Source organism: Colias croceus, chromosome 8 (genome assembly GCF_905220415.1).
Source record: "Colias croceus chromosome 8, ilColCroc2.1".
NCBI classification, from domain to species: domain Eukaryota; kingdom Metazoa; phylum Arthropoda; class Insecta; order Lepidoptera; family Pieridae; genus Colias; species Colias croceus.
The window spans coordinates 5597150-5618175 of NC_059544.1; the positions used below are offsets into that span (position 1 = coordinate 5597150).

General features: G+C 35.8%; 1 protein-coding gene across 1 annotated transcript; it reads right to left on the bottom strand.

Annotated features, from left to right (window-relative positions):
* Positions 1-672: 672 nt before the first annotated feature.
* On the bottom strand, positions 673-19768 carry LOC123693506 (xanthine dehydrogenase-like). The gene is made up of 8 exons (XM_045638648.1): positions 19592-19768; positions 14465-14619; positions 11491-13639; positions 11108-11416; positions 10574-10911; positions 9205-10009; positions 7864-8031; positions 673-2299 (listed from the first exon to the last, which is right to left on the bottom strand). The coding sequence occupies exons 1-8, from the start codon at positions 19661-19663 to the stop codon at positions 2249-2251; spliced, it is 4047 nt and encodes a 1348-aa protein (XP_045494604.1). The 5' UTR covers positions 19664-19768; the 3' UTR covers positions 673-2248.
* Positions 19769-21026: the final 1258 nt, after the last annotated feature.

Below are 21026 nucleotides of genomic sequence, written 5' to 3' on the forward strand. Positions count from 1 at the left end.
TACGTAACTCGTAAGGGCCGGCGCCCACTGCCGGCACGGCACGGCATGGCACGGCAGAGCATCCCGCGTCGTGCAATGGCATCCCGCGGCGTGCAGTGGCATCCTGCTAAAAGCCCCACTAATGCTGCATAAGTTTCAACCTTATTTCAATTAGCTAGCAATCATAATTCCTCGACCCCAAAGTGACGCATACGCCTCGCGGGATGCAATGGCGCGCCGCGGCATCCCAGTAAGACGCGTCATGCTGCAGCATCCTGCGACACGTCGCGGCATCGTGGCATCGAAATAAAGTAACTTGAATTCTAAACTGATTGAAATAAGATTCAAAATAACTTCATTAGTAATAAAATCCTCTGCCCTGCCATGCCATGCCGCGGCCGTGCCGGCAGTGGGCGCCGCGGCCGGCCCTAATAACTATAAAAAATGAACATAAGACGTGTGTCTTGATTTTTGTGACAATTTCTTCTAGGGGGGTTATAGATTGTGTAACACATAGGGAGGGCGGGGGTAAAAAAAGGTGATTTGATGAACGGATGAATGGATGAATGAACCTATTCTAATACTTACATATTTTTTTAGGTCTTTCATTTAAAATATGTTACTTAAAATAGATAGGTACTTATGTATGCTTTTTTACGAAATAACGCATGCAAGTATGAAGTAATACATAAATTATTGATTTCATTAATATTTTATTAATAGGTAAAAAAGAACAGAATATAAGCCTAAAAGGGTAGGTACCTACATGTTCTTCTTTACAATTTTAATGTTTAAAAAATGTAGGTACAACAATAAACTAACATACATTTAATAACAATATAAAATGTACTGTAATATTTAAAAAACAATTTAAAAGAATATTTGGTACTTTAAAAAAAATCGATTAACACCTAATCTTAAATTCTAGGTACATATACATATTTTATTTACGTAAAACGGTAGGTACGTTCGCTTTGTAAGTCGTAAAATTGTCTAAATATCACTATTTAGATAATTTTTAGACTATATTTATTTTAAATTGCTAAGTAATAAGATATTATATTATTCAACAATTTATTTCGACTCAAAATAAGGCAAAATGTAAGTATTCTTAATTGGGCCATGTATAAGATTACAACCTGAAGTTTTTATAAAATTTAATAATGAATTTTGCAATCAGCAAGACTAATGATAGGTACCTATAGGATCTTATATAGTATGTTTTATAGAGACGAGAGACAATATAAATATGATATTATATAAATAGATAGGTATTTAAGGTAAAAATATTGTTAATAAATTCCCTTACGCAATAATTAATATAAGTTTCGTTAGTTTATTTTAATATTCACTTTCTACAGGTAAAATTATTGGTTTCTTCACCAGTAATATTCGATTCAGTAATATTCCAGTAATACGATAGTTCATTACTTTGTTCTTACTTTGTTGCAGTGTTTATTGCGCTAGATCTTTATACAATTTTTAACACTTCATATAGGTACTTTTAAGCATGAAAAACTATAGACTACAGTGAAGGTAATCCCATAGGTATTAAGTAAACCCACTACACAAGTGTAAGTAAAATTAGAATATGTTTAAAAACCACTTAAACACTATTACTATTTTATTAGCAGTTTGAATCGAACATTTTCTTAAACAGAGGAAAGGCTAAGACTGCACTATTTATAATAGACATACAATAAAGGACTTATAATTATAGATAGAAATTAAGATTTAATCGTATAACTAGTGTCTATAGTAATGTGCGTTGTAATCTTAGTTTAATAACGCCTCGATCGTTAATCTTCATGCAAGCTTCTTCTAAAGTAAGGCGTAAACCAGATTGTTTTTTGATGTACCCGTAATCACTACGTACTAATAAGTAGGTATTTTATTATGTGAGAAGCCTTTTTTGAAGTGAAACTTCTTTAGGCATGATGAGAGTAAAACTTCAAGGTCGCGCCATGGCAATACTGTCACGTCATCGAGTAAGGCGACGACTTTGGTATCTTTAAATCTTGCCAAAAAAGTTTCACTTCTGACACGTGACACGATTTTTTTTAACTGATTTATTGTGACACCCAATTCAACAACACAAATCACAATATGTTTAATTGTCGCAAATGCCTTTACTAGCTTGGCCTTAACAACTGAAGACACGTTAAGGCTGAATAAGATAAATTGGTTGAGTTTAAAATTGCCTCACTATTCTTGCACGTAGTTGGGCATTCTAGGCATTATTATTCTAAGGTTGTAATGCTGCGGTGCGTTAGGGAATGACGTTCCATGGGCGTCCAACATTTTCGATAGTTGGTTTAACCTGTAAAAAAACAATGAACTATAATAAACACATAATACCTATTAAATATTCTTAATGATATTAAGGCATATTTTTATATCGATTCTTTAACCTAAAAATGATTATAAATTTATAAAGAATGGAAAAAATTCTATCACTAGCCGGGACTCTACCTCTCTACCCTCTATATGTGTGCTAAATTTCATTGTAGGTAATCGATTCAGTAGGATTTGCGTGAAAGAGTAACAAACAATCTATTGTAAGACATACACACACATCCTCACAAACTTTCGCATTTATAATATTAGTAGTAGGATAGGATTTGAATGCCATTTTTTTTTTTTTTTATGAGAGAGGAGGCAACAGAGCAGACGCGACGCCTGATGGTAAGCGTTCAGCGTCGCCCATAAGCACACACAACGCCAGGGACATTGGGAGTATGTTGCCGGCCTTTTAAAAAAGAATACGCTCTCTTCTTAAAGGTCCCCAGATTGTAACCATTCGGGAATACCGTACTAGGAAGCTGGTTCCATAAGACTGTTGTGCGCGGAAAGAAGCTCCGTTTAAAGCGCACAGTTGTCGACCGCCAGCAGTCAAGGTGGTGAGGGTGGTATTTCTGTTTATGGCGGGCTGTGCGGTAATGGAACTCAGCGGTGGGTAATGTTCCAAACAATTCCTCAGAGCACTCCCCATAGTAAATGCGGTAGAGAACGCATAAGGAAGCGATATCTCTTCGAAACGCCAGAGTATCAAGCCGATCGGTGAGACTCGGTTCGCCAACGAGTCGTACAGCTCTCCTTTGAATGCGGTCAAATGGAAGGAGGTATTGCTGGGGTGCCCCGGCCCAGAGATGGGAACAGTATTCCATGTGCGGTCTGACTTGCGCCTTATAAAGACTGAGGCGATGACGCGACGTGAAATACTGTCCCGCTCTACAGAGCACACCAAGTTTCTGAGAAGCCAACTTGGCTTTGCCTACCAAATGACAGGAAAACTGCACGTTACTCGAGATTTCGAGACCGAGAATACTAATACTAGCTGTGGCTGATAGAGGAGTGCCCTGAAAAATAGGGGTTACATCGAAGGGAAGCTTTTTTGCGGTAAACGCGCAAACCTGTGTCTTCTTCGGGTTGAATTCGACTAAATTTAGTCGACCCCAATTAGAAACTTCGTCTAAAGAAGCCTCAATTTCAGACACGAGGTTGTTCCGGTACTCAATGACGCGATCCCGAGAGACATTGCATTGGCCGGTGTAAACTGCATCACCAGTGCTGTCGTCTGCATAGCAATGAATGCTGCTGTTGCGCAGCATATCATTGATATGCAGAAGGAACAGAGTGGGAGACAGAACGCAACCTTGTGGGACACCAGCATTCACAGGCTTAGGGTCGGTGCAGGAACCGTCGATAACGACACGCATGCTACGCTCTGTGAGAAAACTGGCTACCCACTGGCAAAGTCTCTCGGGAAGCCCATAGCATGGAAGTTTTGCTAAGAGCGCTTTGTGCAAAACCCGATCAAAAGCTTTCGCTATGTCCAAACTGACCGCCAAGCCTTCACCCTTGCTCTCAATCGCTGCAGCCCATCTGTGAGTTAAATATACAAGAAGATCCCCAGCTGAGCGACCGCGACGGAAACCGTACTGTCGGTCACTAATCAGCTGGTGATCCTCCAGATATTTCAGTAGTTGGCGATTAATAAGGGATTCCATTATCTTGGAGAGCAAGGAGGTGATTGCTATAGGTCGATAATTGGACGGATCAGAGCGATCGCCTTTTTTCGGGATTGGGTGCACTAACGCTGTCTTCCATGAATTCGGGACAACGCCTGTGGAGTAGGAGTACCGGAAGAGTCGCGTGAGGACCGGTTCTAGCTCAGGTGCGCACATCTTCAGCACAATTGGAGGAATACTGTCGGGGCCACTCGACTTGTGGACATCTAGGGCAAAAAGTGCTTTACGCACAGCGCTCTGGGTGAACCGGATGTCCGGCATAGAGCCCTCATACCGCGGGATGGTAGGCGGCGAGTTTCCCATGTCATCCAAAGTCGAGTTTGCGGCGAAAAGGGAGCCAAGAAGATCGGCCTTCTCCTTTGCCGTGTGGGCCAACAAGTCATTCTCCATGCGCAGAGATGGTAGTGACGGCTTGCAGAAGTTTCCTTGCACAGCTTTGGCGAGAGCCCAAAAGGCGCGCGTTCCCGAAGGAAGTTGGGCAAGTTTCTCGCCAAGCTTAGCAATATGCTCTGACTTTGCTTTTGCAATTGCTCTTTTGAAGGACCTAGAGGCTGAGTTTAGTTCTCTCTTAAGTGTATAGGCGTTTGGATCACTAGCCATAAAACCAAAAATATCAAATTCAAGCACAAAATAGGAATTGTATATTTTATCTATAATCTATAATCTATATACAATACCTATTTCGTGATAAATTTAACTAAACAATAATAAAAAATTTTGGTAGGATTGTAGGTACGAAAAAATTTAACAATTAAAATGATTTCTTACTGGTTACTACATTTTCATTATCCCAATTAAATTTAAAAAATGGCGGTTCTGGATTTTTTATGAATTATTAAGCCTGTAGTTTCTATCGTTTTTTAATCATCCGTGATTGCGATCATGTAACACATTATACATGTGCCTATTGTTAGTGAACAGGTTTTAATAAATTACAACTGATTAGTAAATTATACATGAATGACGGTTTATAATCCATAACACAATATTCCTAATTTACAAAAAAAGAACCTTATTTACGCTGAGGTACGAAATATAGAGTATAAAAATTTATAAGTATTTTTTATCGACATCCGACTGTATGAAAAGACCTAAAACTTATGTTGTTTGCAACACAAAGCAAATTTTTATTTTTTGTCACTCACAGCGGAATGTCCTGAAAATTTTACAAGGAGAGCGAGAGAGCCAGCTTAGTCATTAAAAATAATAACGCAGTAGATGTATCGACCGTTAGCTACGCGTGATTAAAATGCATCACCTGTGAAATTACTAGCGAATGCTACCTATATACTGCACGATACATACACTTTTTACACCTATAACAATTACTCAGAGATAAATTAACTTATATTAATCACATAGTTCACTGATTGCCTAACGAACTGTGGCTTTTTTGCACACATGGTGATTGCTTTCACGTAATACGATTTTGTAAACATAGTTGTTAATGCTTTACCTACTTTAATTAACATTGTAGCACTATTGCTATTTATAGCTTGTAGCTATAAAGCATTTTTACGTTATTTATTCAGCAAACAAGTTACGTTTAAACTTTAAGGTAAGTACCTAGGTATAATAATAAAATTTATTCTCATGGGCATTCGCTATCGCATCCTTTCTGAAATTAAATGCCTATAAAATACTTAACTATTTAATTTATAATTTTCCAAATCTCACATTGATTATATAACATATTATAATTTAAAATATTTAAACATTATAGATGTTCGGTTGAACTATGCGAAACATTTGCATTGCAATTTGCACTAGCAGCAACGTGGTGGTAAAAGTTACGACTCACGTGCTAGGAATATTGAATAATTAACATGCAAGCATGAGCAATTTTCATTGTGGAAATAAATAAATACTTACTATAAAAAAAGAATTTACATAGACATTCCAGTTTTTATATCCTATTAAAAATACATTACAAAAACGAGATAGCCGTGTTATATGGATTTATAATAATAGTAAACTTATAACTATCTCGCTTTCCGCTTGCTGATTTACAGATGTGCACTGAAAAAGTCATGGAAAAATTGCTTTTCACTCTCTAAATTGAATACACTTTTTGTTGTCAGTAGCGCCCATGCTTCAAGTTGAATCATAACTATCTCAAGACTCAATACCTCATATAAATTGTTCTGTAAATTATGGCTGACACCTAGATTACACATGTGTATATAATATCTAGATAACATAATTTCAGATTGAAATATCGTGTTATCGTATATTTATAACTATTTAAAAGTCAATATAATTTTTTTTTTATTGCTACGAGCAAATGCTAAAAATGATTTGGCCTTTGAACGGATTGATAACGAAGTGTCACTTAACTTTATCTGTGGTTCATAAATTATGATAAAGACAGGGGGCACTACACCTATAATATAACCATACATTAATTATGATAAAAGTTATATCTGTTTGTTCCAGCGAATCTATGAAACCGCAGGACCAATTTTGACGGGACGGGATTTTCACGGGCATTTCATTCAACATAGGTATTTGGGTATTAGGCAGGTATCACGTGGGTACCGTAGCGACAAATTTTATATGTAAAAATTATCATTAGGTATATGTTTCAAACTAGCATGATATAACCACAGACTAATAATAATATACTACGTATACAAATATAACCGAGTCTTTACTCTCAGACGTAAAATATCATGAAAGATAACATTTAACGGACTTTTTTTTCCTGTTTCCACTCGTGCATAACGTAAATTTGCAAAACACAAAACTATAGGTACCTATCTACTTTTTTAACTTTTATTTTAAACTAGCTTCCGCCCGCGACTCCGTCCGCGCGGATGTCAGTCTTCGCGTGGATGGTTTATTTCTCCATTTAGAACTGGGAAGATATTTCTCACTAAATAATATTAGACGATCACTCTCGCTCGCCACACTGGACACATCCGCTCGCATCAAAATTCATTCATAAATAATATGCATCGCGCGGCGCGGAACGCCGTCCTTAATCCTTATACAGGGTGTAATCGTTAAGTATGCACAGGCGATTATTCCGTAACTATTACAGATATCAAAAAACCTTCGTTTCTTTCTCGTTTTATTTTTAAAAATTTATTATGGCCATTTTACTCATTAGGTTAAGTACTTTCGATATCAGTTTAAAGTTTTTTGGTATCTGCAATAGTTACGGAATAATCGCTTGTGCACACTTAACGATTACACCCTGTATAGGTCGAGTCGGGGAGGCGTGGCGTCGTGCGGCCCGCGTGTGCCGCAAACGGTTCAAGCCAAATCCGACTTTCGGCGCTTCAGGTTACGGTGCTGAATCCACTGCGGGTAACGCAACGTGCGTTTGCGGTTCTACAGAACAACGTTCTACGGTCTATGGATAAAACTGTTTTTTTTTTCTACGTATTCTTCCAGGATAAAAAGTATCCCATTTTATGTCCATGATAATAAGGTCTAATTATACCAAGTTTCATCGAAGTCGAACCGTTAGTTTTTACGTGATGCCTGAATATACAGACAGACAGACAAAAATTTATTTATCACATATTTGGGTTTGGTTTCGATCCAGTAACACTTCCTGCTATTTATTTTTTCAATATTTTCAATGTACAGAATTGACCCTTCTACAGATTTATTATAATAATAATATGTATAGAATAGATGGTTCTCGTCATATCATTTTTTTGGAAAAATAGTCTATGTTTTTAAAACCTTCACCACTTTTTATTCCATTTACTAACGTATTTATTTATTTATTTAAATAAATAAATAAATAAAAGTTAATAAAGAAGATAAATAAAGAAGTTTCACTTCAAAAATTGTTTCGGTAAAGTACGACCAAACAAAGACCACCACATATTTTAAGTACCTGTTTTGTAATATCATCTTCACACGCCATCCGTATACGAGCGCATGTGGCGGGAGCTTCGAGAACAAATTCAGGATCGACTCCAGAATCCATACGAGCAGATTTGATGGCTTCTTTTATAGCGAAATACACAGACGCCGCCAAGAATAAGGGAGGTTCACCTACAGCCTGAAATTGAAATAGTCAAAATCAAAATCAAAAAAAAAATCAAAAATATTTATTCGTTAACAAATATGTTTACAATTATATCAGTCATTGAGACATCCTTTTAAGCATTTATAAGCTTGTGGTAGAATATCTCGCTCTTCCTAGAGTACATTACCATTTATTGTTACACGAATAACATTTCCTTAATAAAGTAAAAAGTGATATAAAGATAAATGGGTATGTAAAAACTATTCAGATATACTTTATGGAACAGAACAGGTGTGTATCTTTGTGTATGTGTGTGTGTGTGCGTGTGTGTGTAATGTGTAAGTATATATTATATATGTTGCTTTATTTAAAAAATATTTAATTTAATTTTAATAATTCCTCTATATCCTCATAATTTTTATATTTTAACCACTTAATGAGTTGTAATTTACACTCCTTCGCTGTTTTTGGATAATGGATGGAAATAGTACTAATATAAACTACAACAATCGGAGCAGTAATCAGTCAGTAATTCCCGAGTTTAGCGTGTTCACACAAACAAACTCTTCAGCTTTATATTATTTGTGCCAATACAAAGAGATAACGCCCATTAAAATTCCTTTGTAAAATTCCGTTGCATACTAGTAACTTGATTGTTTATATTACCTAAATGTATGGAATTCTAGACCGTGAATGCTGTGTACCTACACTTTTTTGAATTAATTACGTAAAAAAACGTACCTACATGTGTAATTGTGTATGTTATTATGTGAGAGAAAATAATGCCAGACTAGAAAATTACATACATTCATGAATAATTATGAGTGGCGCCAATATAATACCTGTGTAAATTGTAAAACTCATACCATCTTTACTTATGTACTTAGACGTACATTGTTAGACGAATTAAAATGTTTATTTAATTTTTAAAAACGTATGTACAATGTGCATTTTAATTAACACAGTCCAGATGCCTGCACGAAACGCACTGAGGAAAGATTTCATAAAATTAATTATCAAGAGTCGAGAACATCGAAGGCCTGTACAGTGTACAATGTTTATTTAACTCAGCCCCCGGAATCACAGACACAATAGAAAATCTATTGTGTCGTGGTCCGATCGGGCCGCTCGAGGCTCAATGGGATAATGGAGTTTCTTATAAGATTAAATATTATAGAGAAAATTAAATTTATTTCTTTAATTTACCTTAGACGAGTAAACAGCACGAGGGTTGGGAGCACCTTTCAACAATGAAACGTTGAATTCCTTTGGTATGTCAGAGAACCCTGGAATCTTATAAGCGCCTGGGCCACGCGACAAAATCTCTCCCGTTGGCGAATATAACATCTCTTCCATTGTAAACAGCCCATAGCCCTGCATAAAACCACCTTCGATTTGGCCAATATCAATTGCAGGATTAAGACTTTCCCCGATGTCCATGACAATATCCGTACGCAACACTTGGTGATCACCAGTCAAGCAATCAATTTCAACCTCAGAACATGCCACGCCAAACGTGTAATATTCAAAGAGCGTGCCAGAATTCGTTTTAGGATTAAATTGTATCTTTGGAGAAGCATAAAATCCAGTTGCAGAAAGACTTATTCTTTCTAAATATGCTGCAGAGATCCAGTCTTCCCATTTGCCATTTGGATTGCTTTTCTTAATCGGTTCCAAACGCTCGTTAAGTGTCTTGCAGGCGTTTAATACGGCCATTCCGTACAGATCAGAACTGACACTTGCTGCTGTGGGTGAAGAATTCGGTACTTTATCTGTAGACATTTCACTGATATGAATTTTGGACACTTCTATATCTAAGACTTTGGATGCGACTTGAATCATTTTTGTGAAAAGCCCCTGTCCCATTTCTATGCCTCCAATTGATATAAGCACTGATCCGTCGCAGTATATCAACACTAGAGCTCCACCTTGCATCAACATGTCAATTTGGAATGATATACCATACTTAGTAGGTGTTAATGCCAGTCCTTTCTTTTTCCATCGATTCATTCTAAAAATTAATCAAATCATAATTAAGTACAAACACGTACAAACACTTTATTTTTTTAGCATTCTTTAATTCGTTATATTAAATTCTCATAAAATATTTTAATTATTTTAACGTGTCTACACTTTTACGATTAGGTACGTAATAAAAGTGAAAAAGTACGGGACGAAAAGTGAAAGTATGCATGTTATTTAAATTTATAAATTCACTGAAAATTTGAGATCTCTTTTTTCGTTTTAATGAATCAATAGCTTGCCTTTGTTGCATGTAAAATTCAAATAAATAAAAAAAAAGTATTTTTGGAGATTAGGTACTGACTGGAAAGACTTTAAATATACATTGTTGTACATCTTTGCCAAGTCACACGACATTCAGCTTAATTGGTTCAGCACACGTTCAGCAGCTTTTTGTATAAAGCATGCACACATCGTATATTAACTTTATAATAATTAATCTAATAAGAATAGTCGTTGATATTTTAAATGTTATTAGTAGTAGAATAAATAAATATACGGTTTATTTAATAACATTAAATTACATTTAGTTTTAAGCAAAAAATAGACATACCTATTGAATTCTTGTACTTTGCTCTTCCTTTGCCAATAATTGGATGTTTCAATGCATTCTTGCCAACATCTTTTTATTGTACAATGTATTAGCTCTTGGTCATAATATGTGAAATCTCCTTCGTTATACATATTGACAGTTATAATTTCTTCATAACTTTTATTCAACGCATTCGCAACATCTCTTATCATGGATTCGGTAGCAAACATAGCTTGAGGACCACCAAAACCTCTGAATGCAGTATTTGAAGGAGTATTTGTTTTACAAAGGTTCAAATTTATAACGATATTTGGTATTTTGCAACAATTATCCAAATGAGTCATCACTCTTTCCAACATCTGAAAAAATTATATACTTAATATATATTTTTTTTATTCCAAGAAGACAATATGTTTATATTTAAATTTGTTTTTGCGATTCGGTGTAGATAGTGCTTAAGATTGAATTTTTCATGTTTATTTTAGTTAGTTGTTTGCAGTATCTATGCTTAAAATAATTTTTTGATTAATTAAAATTAAATTTCTTTGCACTTACCGAGGGCGATATATCCAAATAGTTCCCTCCATTTGCGTAGACGTCATAAATAGCACCACTGATTTTACCTGTATCATCAAATGCCACTTGATACTTAATTAAACATGGATGTCTGTATCCTGTTGCTTGCATATCCTCATCTCTATCTAGTACTCCCCGAATAGGCTTTTTTAATCGATAAGCAGCGACAGCAACTGGTAATGCAAGTATAAGAGACCTTGTTTCTTTTCCACCAAAACCTCCACCAATTCTTTTTATTTTAGATACAACTTTATGGTTAGGTATATTGAGTACCTGGCCTACAGTATGCTGAAAAAAAAAACAGTTTAGTATTTTGGTCGAGCTATTTTGATTAAATTAAAAATTAAAAAAAAAATGTTTACCGCAACTTCCGCCGGATTTTGAGAATTGCATATTACTTCTAATTCGTCTTCTTTCCTTATAGCATACGCTGAAACTGTTTCTAAGTAAAAATGTTCTTGAGCTCCAATTCGTATGTGGCCATTTTTCTTATGTTTCGATTGCTTAAAAGCTTCTTGTACATCGCCGTGTACCAGTTGTCTATAAGTATTTGGATAATATGAATCATGAGCAATTGCATCTTCAATTGTTACTACGACTGGTTCTATTTTTTCATACGAAACCATCACCAGATTTTTCGCTCTTCGTGCAATTTGTTCAGTCTTAGCAACTATAGCTCCCACGATACAAGATTTGCTAGTCACTACATCACTTACGAATACTTCTTCGTCTTTTAGAATTGGACCCATCTTATTACGCTCTTTTGGTATATCTGCCGCTGAAAAAAACGCTACAACACCCGGCACAGCTAGTGCTTTGCTTGCATCAATTGATTTAATTTTTGCATGAGATTCTGCGCTGTAAATTAATGTTAAGTATAACTCTTCTTCCAGAGTCGGAAGATCATCACAATATATTGCTTCGCCTGTAGCTTGTTTAAAAGCTGACATATGAACAATTGGCTTTCCAACAGCATCATATGTGGTCCTTTCATTATTTTTGATTTCAAAACATTGAGAGCTCTTTGGCTGCAGTGCAGGTATTTGATAACTACCAGATAGTTCGTAATTACTGGGCCTTGTACCGTTCAAGCTTCGTATTTGTAAAATATGCAAATAAAATCGGAAAAAGAGACTAAGACACAACGATTTTCTATATTCTGGCATACCTCCTGGTACAGAACTATTTAATTTAAACTCTTCCGTCAAAGAGTCAAATACTGATTTTAAAAGTGATTGGTCCCAATGTTTCCCTTTCATTAATAAAGATGTTTTGGTAGCACAAACAGTGGTTGGAGCCATTCCTCCAAAACATAACTTGGCATCGGATACAATTAAATTATTTTTTTCAAACTGAACATTAAATGCTGCCGTTACGATTGAAATATCATCTTCTCGTCGCTTAGCTTGTTTGTATGCCTTAACAAATTGATCGTTACCTGTAAAAGGTATTTCTACAAATAATACTATCTCGTCTTCTTCTATTGCAACTTTTCTATAACCTTTGAAGAAATTGGAATCAATCGTCAGTTTTCTCTCTCCACGCTCTAAACTTTTGACCGTAAGTGTAGCTGCACTAGCCATTAAAATTGGATTTAAGTCAGAAATTGGACTTGCTGTGACAATATTTCCGACTAATGATGCTGTATTGCGAATTTGAGTGCCTGCAAACCAATGAAGCATATCTTTTATAGCTTCGAGAACTTTCCCTTTAGTATCATTCTCCTTTATAAAGTTATCCAAAAACTTTACTAAATCACTCAGAGTAACGGTAGCGCCAACTTGTATACCACTACTAGTAACTTGAATAGTGTTCAGTTCTTTTATTATAATTGGCGATATTAAAATGGGATATACCATCTTTTTAAATTTAACTTCAACTCCAATTTCAGTATTCCCAGCTACAATTTTACTAAACGGATACTGTTTCTTTAGTAAAAGAAGTTCCTCTAATTTAAAAGGTCGAACCCATGCTATATTTGGTCCTTTGAAATATGTTAGACTAGAGACGTATTCTTTGTTATTAATTTTTAATTCAGGGGGAAATATCGGCTCTTGTGTGGGACTGTATGGTTTAAATTCTGATTTATCAAACAACGTTTCTTTTTCTTGACTATCCGCATTCTTAAGTCGACAGCAATCTTCACCCATCATACACGGTGATTTGGAATCACCATTGGCATCTAGTTTTCCATTGTACTGATGTTCCCATTCCTCCAAAAATGTTTTAAAGCCTTCTATAATAGGTCTATAACCGGTGCACCTACAAAGATTACCCTGCAAAGCCGTGTCAATGTCACTGAAATCAATTTTATTTTTGTTCCTTAATAAAGTATACATCGACATAACTATTCCTGGTGTACAAAAACCACATTGAGATCCGTGTGCTTTTGCTATCCTTTCTTGAACTGGGTGCAATTTATCCTGAGTCGAGCCTATACCTTCCACAGTTGTGATTGCCATGCCATGTACTGTGCACAAAGGCATTAGACACGCGTTAACCGAATAATGTCTGATGGTATTATAAGGATAATTAGTTATTTATTTATTTCATTATTTATACCAAATTTCATGATGATTTATACCAAATTTCATGATCATAGAAATTCGTTTAAGTAGTACAACGCAAAATAAGCCAGTAGATAAGTAGGTAATTGATTTCAATATTTTATAACAAAACCATCAATTTGCAGCACGAGAACTGAAGAATACTGATTTAATAATTGTACTCGATGTGAAGTAGGTATTTAATTTGGTTTTAGAAGTAAAATAATAATAATTGTTGCAATTATGTAAATATAGGTTATCGTGTTATCAACGTTTCTTAATAGTTGGACATCTAGTAGATACTGAGTATTTATGTTTAATAAGAAACAATTTCATTGTAGAAACTAAATCAAGACTAAATCACACCAAAAATAATATACCATAAATATCTTAATATGTAGCTATCTCAGATAACTCCGACTAAACAAATTTTATTGAAAAAAAAAAGTTCGATTATGAAGTTAAATTGAAAACACGTAACTAACTACCTAACAATGAATGATGGCAAACAGCCATACAATCATAAAACAATGATGTGCATATTGCATAGGTACCTATACTTAGTAATTATTAAATTATTGATATATTTGTTTACTAATATTATGCTTACTCGTAAAAAACAAGGGATGTAATAACCTAATAACTAATAGGTTTACTTAAGTGGTATCAATTAGATGTTGCAATTATCTATATGCATTAAATGAGCTACTCAACGCAATATGTACTTAAACTTGTTAACTGCGTAACTAACAGGAGATTACTAAAAAACTTGTCACATATAAAAGGATACTTGATTCGATCTTCGTCCTGCAAATATTGCGACACCATAACCGTGCAGGCCCCGCAACCGCCTTCGCCGCACCCATACTTCGTTCCAGTCAGGTGCAGTTTTCTTCGCAAATACCATAACAGGGTCCATTCTGGGTCTGGCTGTGGCTCAACCACCTGGAATTATTAAACAGAAATCATAAATTAATTGATCTCGGAATCAATAATACCATTTCACACCACGTTGTGGCCTTCCTATTTCAAATTTAAAATATATTCTATGCCTATTTTAACAGACTGAAAGAGCGCTCCACTATATCCCAGTTTAAAAATATTCACGTAAATACTAAGAAAAATATGTAACTATAGAAGAACACAAATCCTAATTGCTAGTAGGTATCTAAATTCAAATTTTTTATGTTGCTAATCGCTATTTAATATCGCTGTTTAATAATAAGCCAAAATGATAACTAACTTACTGAGGATGTATCGCTAATATACCTATCATACAAACCTCCACACGATTATGTTTTCGTAATAAAACAGCACTGACTTAATAGCGTAAATAGCGCAGAAAAACGATTGCTACATATTTATGATGCGTATCTGGGGGCACAGTAGTGCCCCCGCCAAGACGAGCCAAGCGAACAAGCGAAGCGCACGGGCACTACCTACCTTTTCTCGAAGCGCTTCGACGTTTTTTTGAACCCTCATAACTTGGATTTGGATTATGCTAGATCAACAAAATTTTCGGGATATATTGCCAATAGCGGACTTAATGAAAATATTAAGTTTTAATTACATTAGCTTTTATACTTCAGATTTTATTTATATCTAAAAAACGCTAATTTCGTCACTGACTCACTGATGATCATCAAAATTCTTAAGGTATTTCCTAATGCCCTAGAAAGCTGAAATTTTGTATGTGAGCTAGTATTAGCACACGAACAACAAAAAAATTATAAAACTTGTAACTTTCATCCCCCAACCCCTTAAACTAGGGGATGGGAGTTTGTATGAGACCTGTAATTTTAAATTAAATTTTGATGACGCTAGAGGTCTAATCTAATAATCTAAAACTTGGTTCCCCTAGATATATATATGCATAGGTACTCCTTGTTAAAAAAAAAAATTAAAAATTTAATCGACATATAAAATTTTGTTACAAACAACTTACAAAAAGAAATGAAATCCCACCAAAAACATTTTCATGTAAAATGTTTCCAAGACGAGCCCATGTGACTCGCACTGTCAAAAAGTTATCAGATCTCATGTAGAGCCAAGCTTCTAACACTACACGCCCTAACTCTACAAGGCCTAACTTCACAAACTCTACACCTTAGTCAAAATATGTGGCTTGGCCGTTCGTTACTACATGAACTAATGTATAACACAAAAGTAATGAACAGTGAATTAATTAATTTTTCACCTTACGCCGATGTGAATGTAGCGAAATGGCCAAGCCACATATTTTGACTAAGGTGTAGAGTTTGTGAAGTTAGGCCTTGTAGAGTTAGGGCGTGTAGTGTTAGAAGCTTGGCTCTACATGAGATCTGATAACTTTTTGACAGTGCGAGTCACATGGGCTCGTCTTGGAAACATTTTACATGAAAATGTTTTTGGTGGGATAAATATATCCATTAACCACAATACTAGGTATTTTGAAATGCAAGCAAGATAGCATAATGCAAATGTGCCATTTCTCTTCCATGAAATACTTATAAATATACATTGGTTATACTTGCATTTATGCCTTATTACGGTAGTACCTACCTACGCATCAATGTGTATTTAAAAGATTCCATCTGTATTCAACATATTTGTAAGTACACTACTTTAGATACGACAAAGTGAGCTGCTGTATCAAGTGTGTAACGAACTCATTTAAGACTCATCACGACGAATATTTTTGTCTAAAAAACTTTACGTACCTAGATAAAGATTAGGTTTTAGACAAAGCGGGCGAAGCCGCGGGCGCTAGTAGGTATACTTATAAATTTCATACGTAATATAACGTACCTACGTAGGTACCTCCTACCTTTATAAATTTTGTATTACTTGGTCATAAGTAAGCTCATGATATAAAGGAAATAGGTAGTAGGTAGGTAATAAGTTGACAAAACTGCAATCTAAATTCAGACCACAAGAATAAATAAATTGGATTAAAGAAACAAAACTCAGTGAGTGACAGTAAATGGAACGGCACGAATCCCTTCTAAGCAAGCTCCCTTCCTACGGCTTACCTCCAGTCCTCACAGCTTGGATAGCCGACTTCTTGAGGGAACGATCTATTCGGGTAGTCATTGACGGCTGCTCGTCTAATCAATTGGCAATCAACGCCGGCGTACCTCAGGGGTCTGTTCTCTCCGCAACCCTCTTTCTGATACATATAAATGACCTTCTCCAATCAAACATCTTTGGGTATGCAGACGATTGTACGGTTGTGGAGAGATACCTGTCAAATGCTCGTGCAACTAATGTTACCATCCAGAACGAGAGAGAGGCCATGGTGCAGCGAATAAACCAGACTCTACAAAAAGTATCTCAATGGGTAGATGCCAACTTAGTGAAGTTTAATGCTGCCAAAACACAGGCGTGTCTTTTTTCTGCCAAAAGGAGTCCCCTCACCTTAACTCCCTCTTTCCGCGGTGTGTCGATAGAACTAGCCGATAACTTAGAAATGCTTGGAGTTTCACTATCGCCAACCCTCAACTTTGGCCAGTTTATTACGTCCAAAGCTCAACTCGCAGCCAAAAAACTTGGCATACTAGCTAAGGTGCGGCAGTATTTCACATCTGAACAGCTTTTAACTCTTTATCAAGCTCAAGTTCGATCTTGTGTGGAATACTGCTGCCACCTCTGGGCAGGTACCGCCAAATGTCACCTCGATGTTCTGGAAGCTATGGAACGTCGCGCCAAGCGAATTATTGGAAACGACCGGCTATTCGAAAACCGGCTTCTGAGCCTTGGTCATCGCCGCAAAATTGCCAGTCTCTCAGTTTTTTATCGACTTCATTTCGGGGAATGTGCAACTGAATTACATGGCCTTATCCCAGCTTCCCCTTTTTTCCAAAGAACGTCCAGGCGCACGGCGGGATACCACCCTTACCTGGTAGAAATGCCGACTGCACGCACAGCACGCTTTGCGTCCTCCTTCTTAATGCGAGCTGCCAAAGAGTGGAATTCTCTGCCGGCGTCCGTCTTTCCAGAGAAGTATAACATGGGAATTTTCAAGAGACGAATTAACAGGCACTTTCTAGGCGGGCGTGACTTACCACCTTAGATCTCGTCACCACTTTCCATCAGGTGGGACTGGGGTCAAACGTCCGCCTATCTATGTATAAAAAAAAAAAAAAAAAAAAAACTAGGCCACTGCGAAGGATTATAATAGTGCACAAGAATACGCACTTATGTACCTACATTTCATTTTCCATTTTGGGTATACTCGATATAAACAAAACACCGCGACCGGCGCGATTGGAGAGAAATCAACCACATGACGGATGATCGTATTTTAATTGAAATGGGGAAAATTCCAGTAACATTGAAAGGACTGGAAACTTGAACTTTGGTCATTTTTGATCTGCAGACTGCAGTCCAATATATTATGTATTTACTATCAGACCAAAGAGACGCCATTATTAAATTCAAAGGCATCATTGCCTTCGTTCCATACAAATGAATATTTTAATACAATTTTTTATGTTATACTGGAGCCCTTACTGGAGCCAATGAACGTCTCCTGATAAAAACAAATGTAGGTAGGTAATTTACGCTCATAAAGATCCTACCCTCCTCGATTTTCTCGATATAAAAAATGTTACAATAACACAACAATTATACACTATTGAGGGTCATTCATATTGCTATGCTTTATTCCACAGCTTTATTCCGTCCGTCGATAGGTATATACCTACAGTAACCGTCTCTAAATATAAATCGTCTCCTCAATCTAGGAAGGTATCTAGGTTAGTGTTTCTCCAAGCTCTTTACTGAGCCCCTTATCTTACAGTAAGAAAACAACTTATTGAATATAAAAACGTGTTTATTTGTCTTCCGTTCGGCAGAACTGAGACACGAGTTTATTACCTAATTCATTTTATCAAAGAGAGATTTATTTCATAGTAAGTATGTAGGTAGGTAGTATAGAAAGTAACATATATTATAGGTACTTAACTTTTTATCCGGGTTCACGCATGCCAAGCAACAAAAAAAATTGTAAATGTTATTGTATGAGATTATTTGTTGAATAAATGAATGTAAATGTCGTTATTTTCACAGGTATCAGATGACATAGGTAATATTTCTACCCATTTATAAGGAATGTTTTCGGTTTAATGTGGGTAGTGTGTACGAATTATTACGATGGTATTCGACAACTTAATTATTCTGCACTCTTCAAATAGGTATGTAGTTATTATTCACAGCCGATATCAAGCCTCAATTAGGTACCGACCCACAAAATAAAAATTGGTAGTGATTATATGTGCAAAATAAGTGATTTTGGAACTACAAACTTTGATCTAAGACCACACACAATTGAGAAATTGAAATAACTTGAAGTTTTACATCATAAAATAATATACAATACTAGCGGTCCGCCCCGGCTTCGCCCGTGGTACATATTAACGTTTTCTCTACATAAGAACCATCCTCGTACTTCAAGGAATATAATAAAAAAAGAATTATCGAAATCGGTTCAGCCGTTCTCGAGTTATGGAATTACAACGAAAAGTGGCATTGATTTTTATATATTAGATTGTTTATTTCCAACGTATAATATGAAATATGTACCTAACTGTAGATAATATGTTCTAGCTCAAATATATTATTATGATCAACCATGACCTAGGTATCCTACTTTTCTACATAACGGTCACCATTCTGTTTTACAAATCGATTGCACAATATATTTACATCTATTACCTATTTCACCCATAACAAGTTAAAACAACAAAAATGAAATCAATAAAAACAGAAGATACCTACCATATTTTAAATGCCTAATAATTGAGACGGTAATTAGGTTGTATGCGGTTTCGTGCTAGGCTCAGAATCTCCTTAACCTATTATTAATCGAATTCTCTAATCACTCCATAATAATAAAACAAAACATTTTTATTTAAATTTACGATGAATAAAAACTCACCTTTTTACCGTTTACAAAAAATATTAAACTTGTATCTTTTTTCTCTGGCAAAAAGTCCTCGATATTATCCATATTTATTCCAATGGTTAGCTATACAAGTTTATTATTGTTGTAAAATCACTTTCAACACAACACACTCGTTCAATGAACGCTGTCGATCAACTGGCGGAATCCAAATGAAATAATTATTTTTAAGACTGAGAGCGAAGCGAGCTGTGAAGTGACGTATAAACAAGTTCACTAAGTAAGTATGTACCTATTTAAAAATAATCTGTTTAATCTATCAGATTGATTCTCTTGATATTTCATAATAAGTCTTAAATAATGAACAAGAATCACATAATAAAAAAACCTTAAAACTCTTAGTTACTTAGGTAGGTACCTACTTACTTAAATCTTCTCGTTTTTAACCGACCTCAAAAAAGGAGGAGGTTATCAATTCGGCCGGTATTTTTTTTTTGTATGTACACAAATAGATGTACCTACACCGATTACGCCGAGGTTTCTGAACCGATTCACGTGATTATTTTTTTGTTCGATGCGGGATGGTGTCAAATTAGTCCATAAAAATTTTATTCGGATAGGCCCAGTAGTTTTTATTTTATGAGCATTTTTGTCTGTATTCGATGACTTAATTGAAATGTAGCAAGTAACTTTCCCGTCCGACTAGGGCCCTTCCGGCCTCCTCCACTCAAGCGACAGCCCAAGCCGAGGTTCGAGATCCCCGTCAAAGGGGGACGCCCTTGCGCATGTCGCTACCAGGGTGAACCTTCAGTTCACCCACGTGTCCGCGTTAAAATGTAGTAGCCCTTCTGGCTAATATTGAGACTCACCACACAAAACGATAGAGATTGGATAGCGAAGAAACATTATCATGACATAGAGCTGATTTGATGATGAAATCGGAAGGTGGCCATAGGAACTCAGAAATATATTGACACAACTTTATCGAGTTTGGGCTCGTTTGATTCTTGTTAAAAACTAACTAAAATGTATTATACTGAGCACTTAGTATGAAGCCCGTGCACTGACATCAAACCTTTTTAGTAAATAACACATCTAAATAAATAATATGTAAGTAGTAATTAATAATCTTTAATAATATCAAATCTTTTTTATTTTTTACTTTTCCGTTTTTGAAGTCGGTTGTTTTTAACGAAGTTATTTTTAGCTAAAACTACTGTCTAAAACAATGTTGAGAGGTTATCAGCTATTATCAAACGAACGTACCTACATAATACATATTACATTATATAATAACTAGATTTCCGCCCGCAGAGTCGCCCGCGTTTTCTAAGAAAAACCCGGATAGATCTCCAATCTACAACAATAGCTACCTAAGTGCCGAAATACTCCTGATACCTACCAAATCATTCATATTATCATATAATATGTACATAGGTAATTAACAAAAGCCGCAGAGCCCTAACAGAAC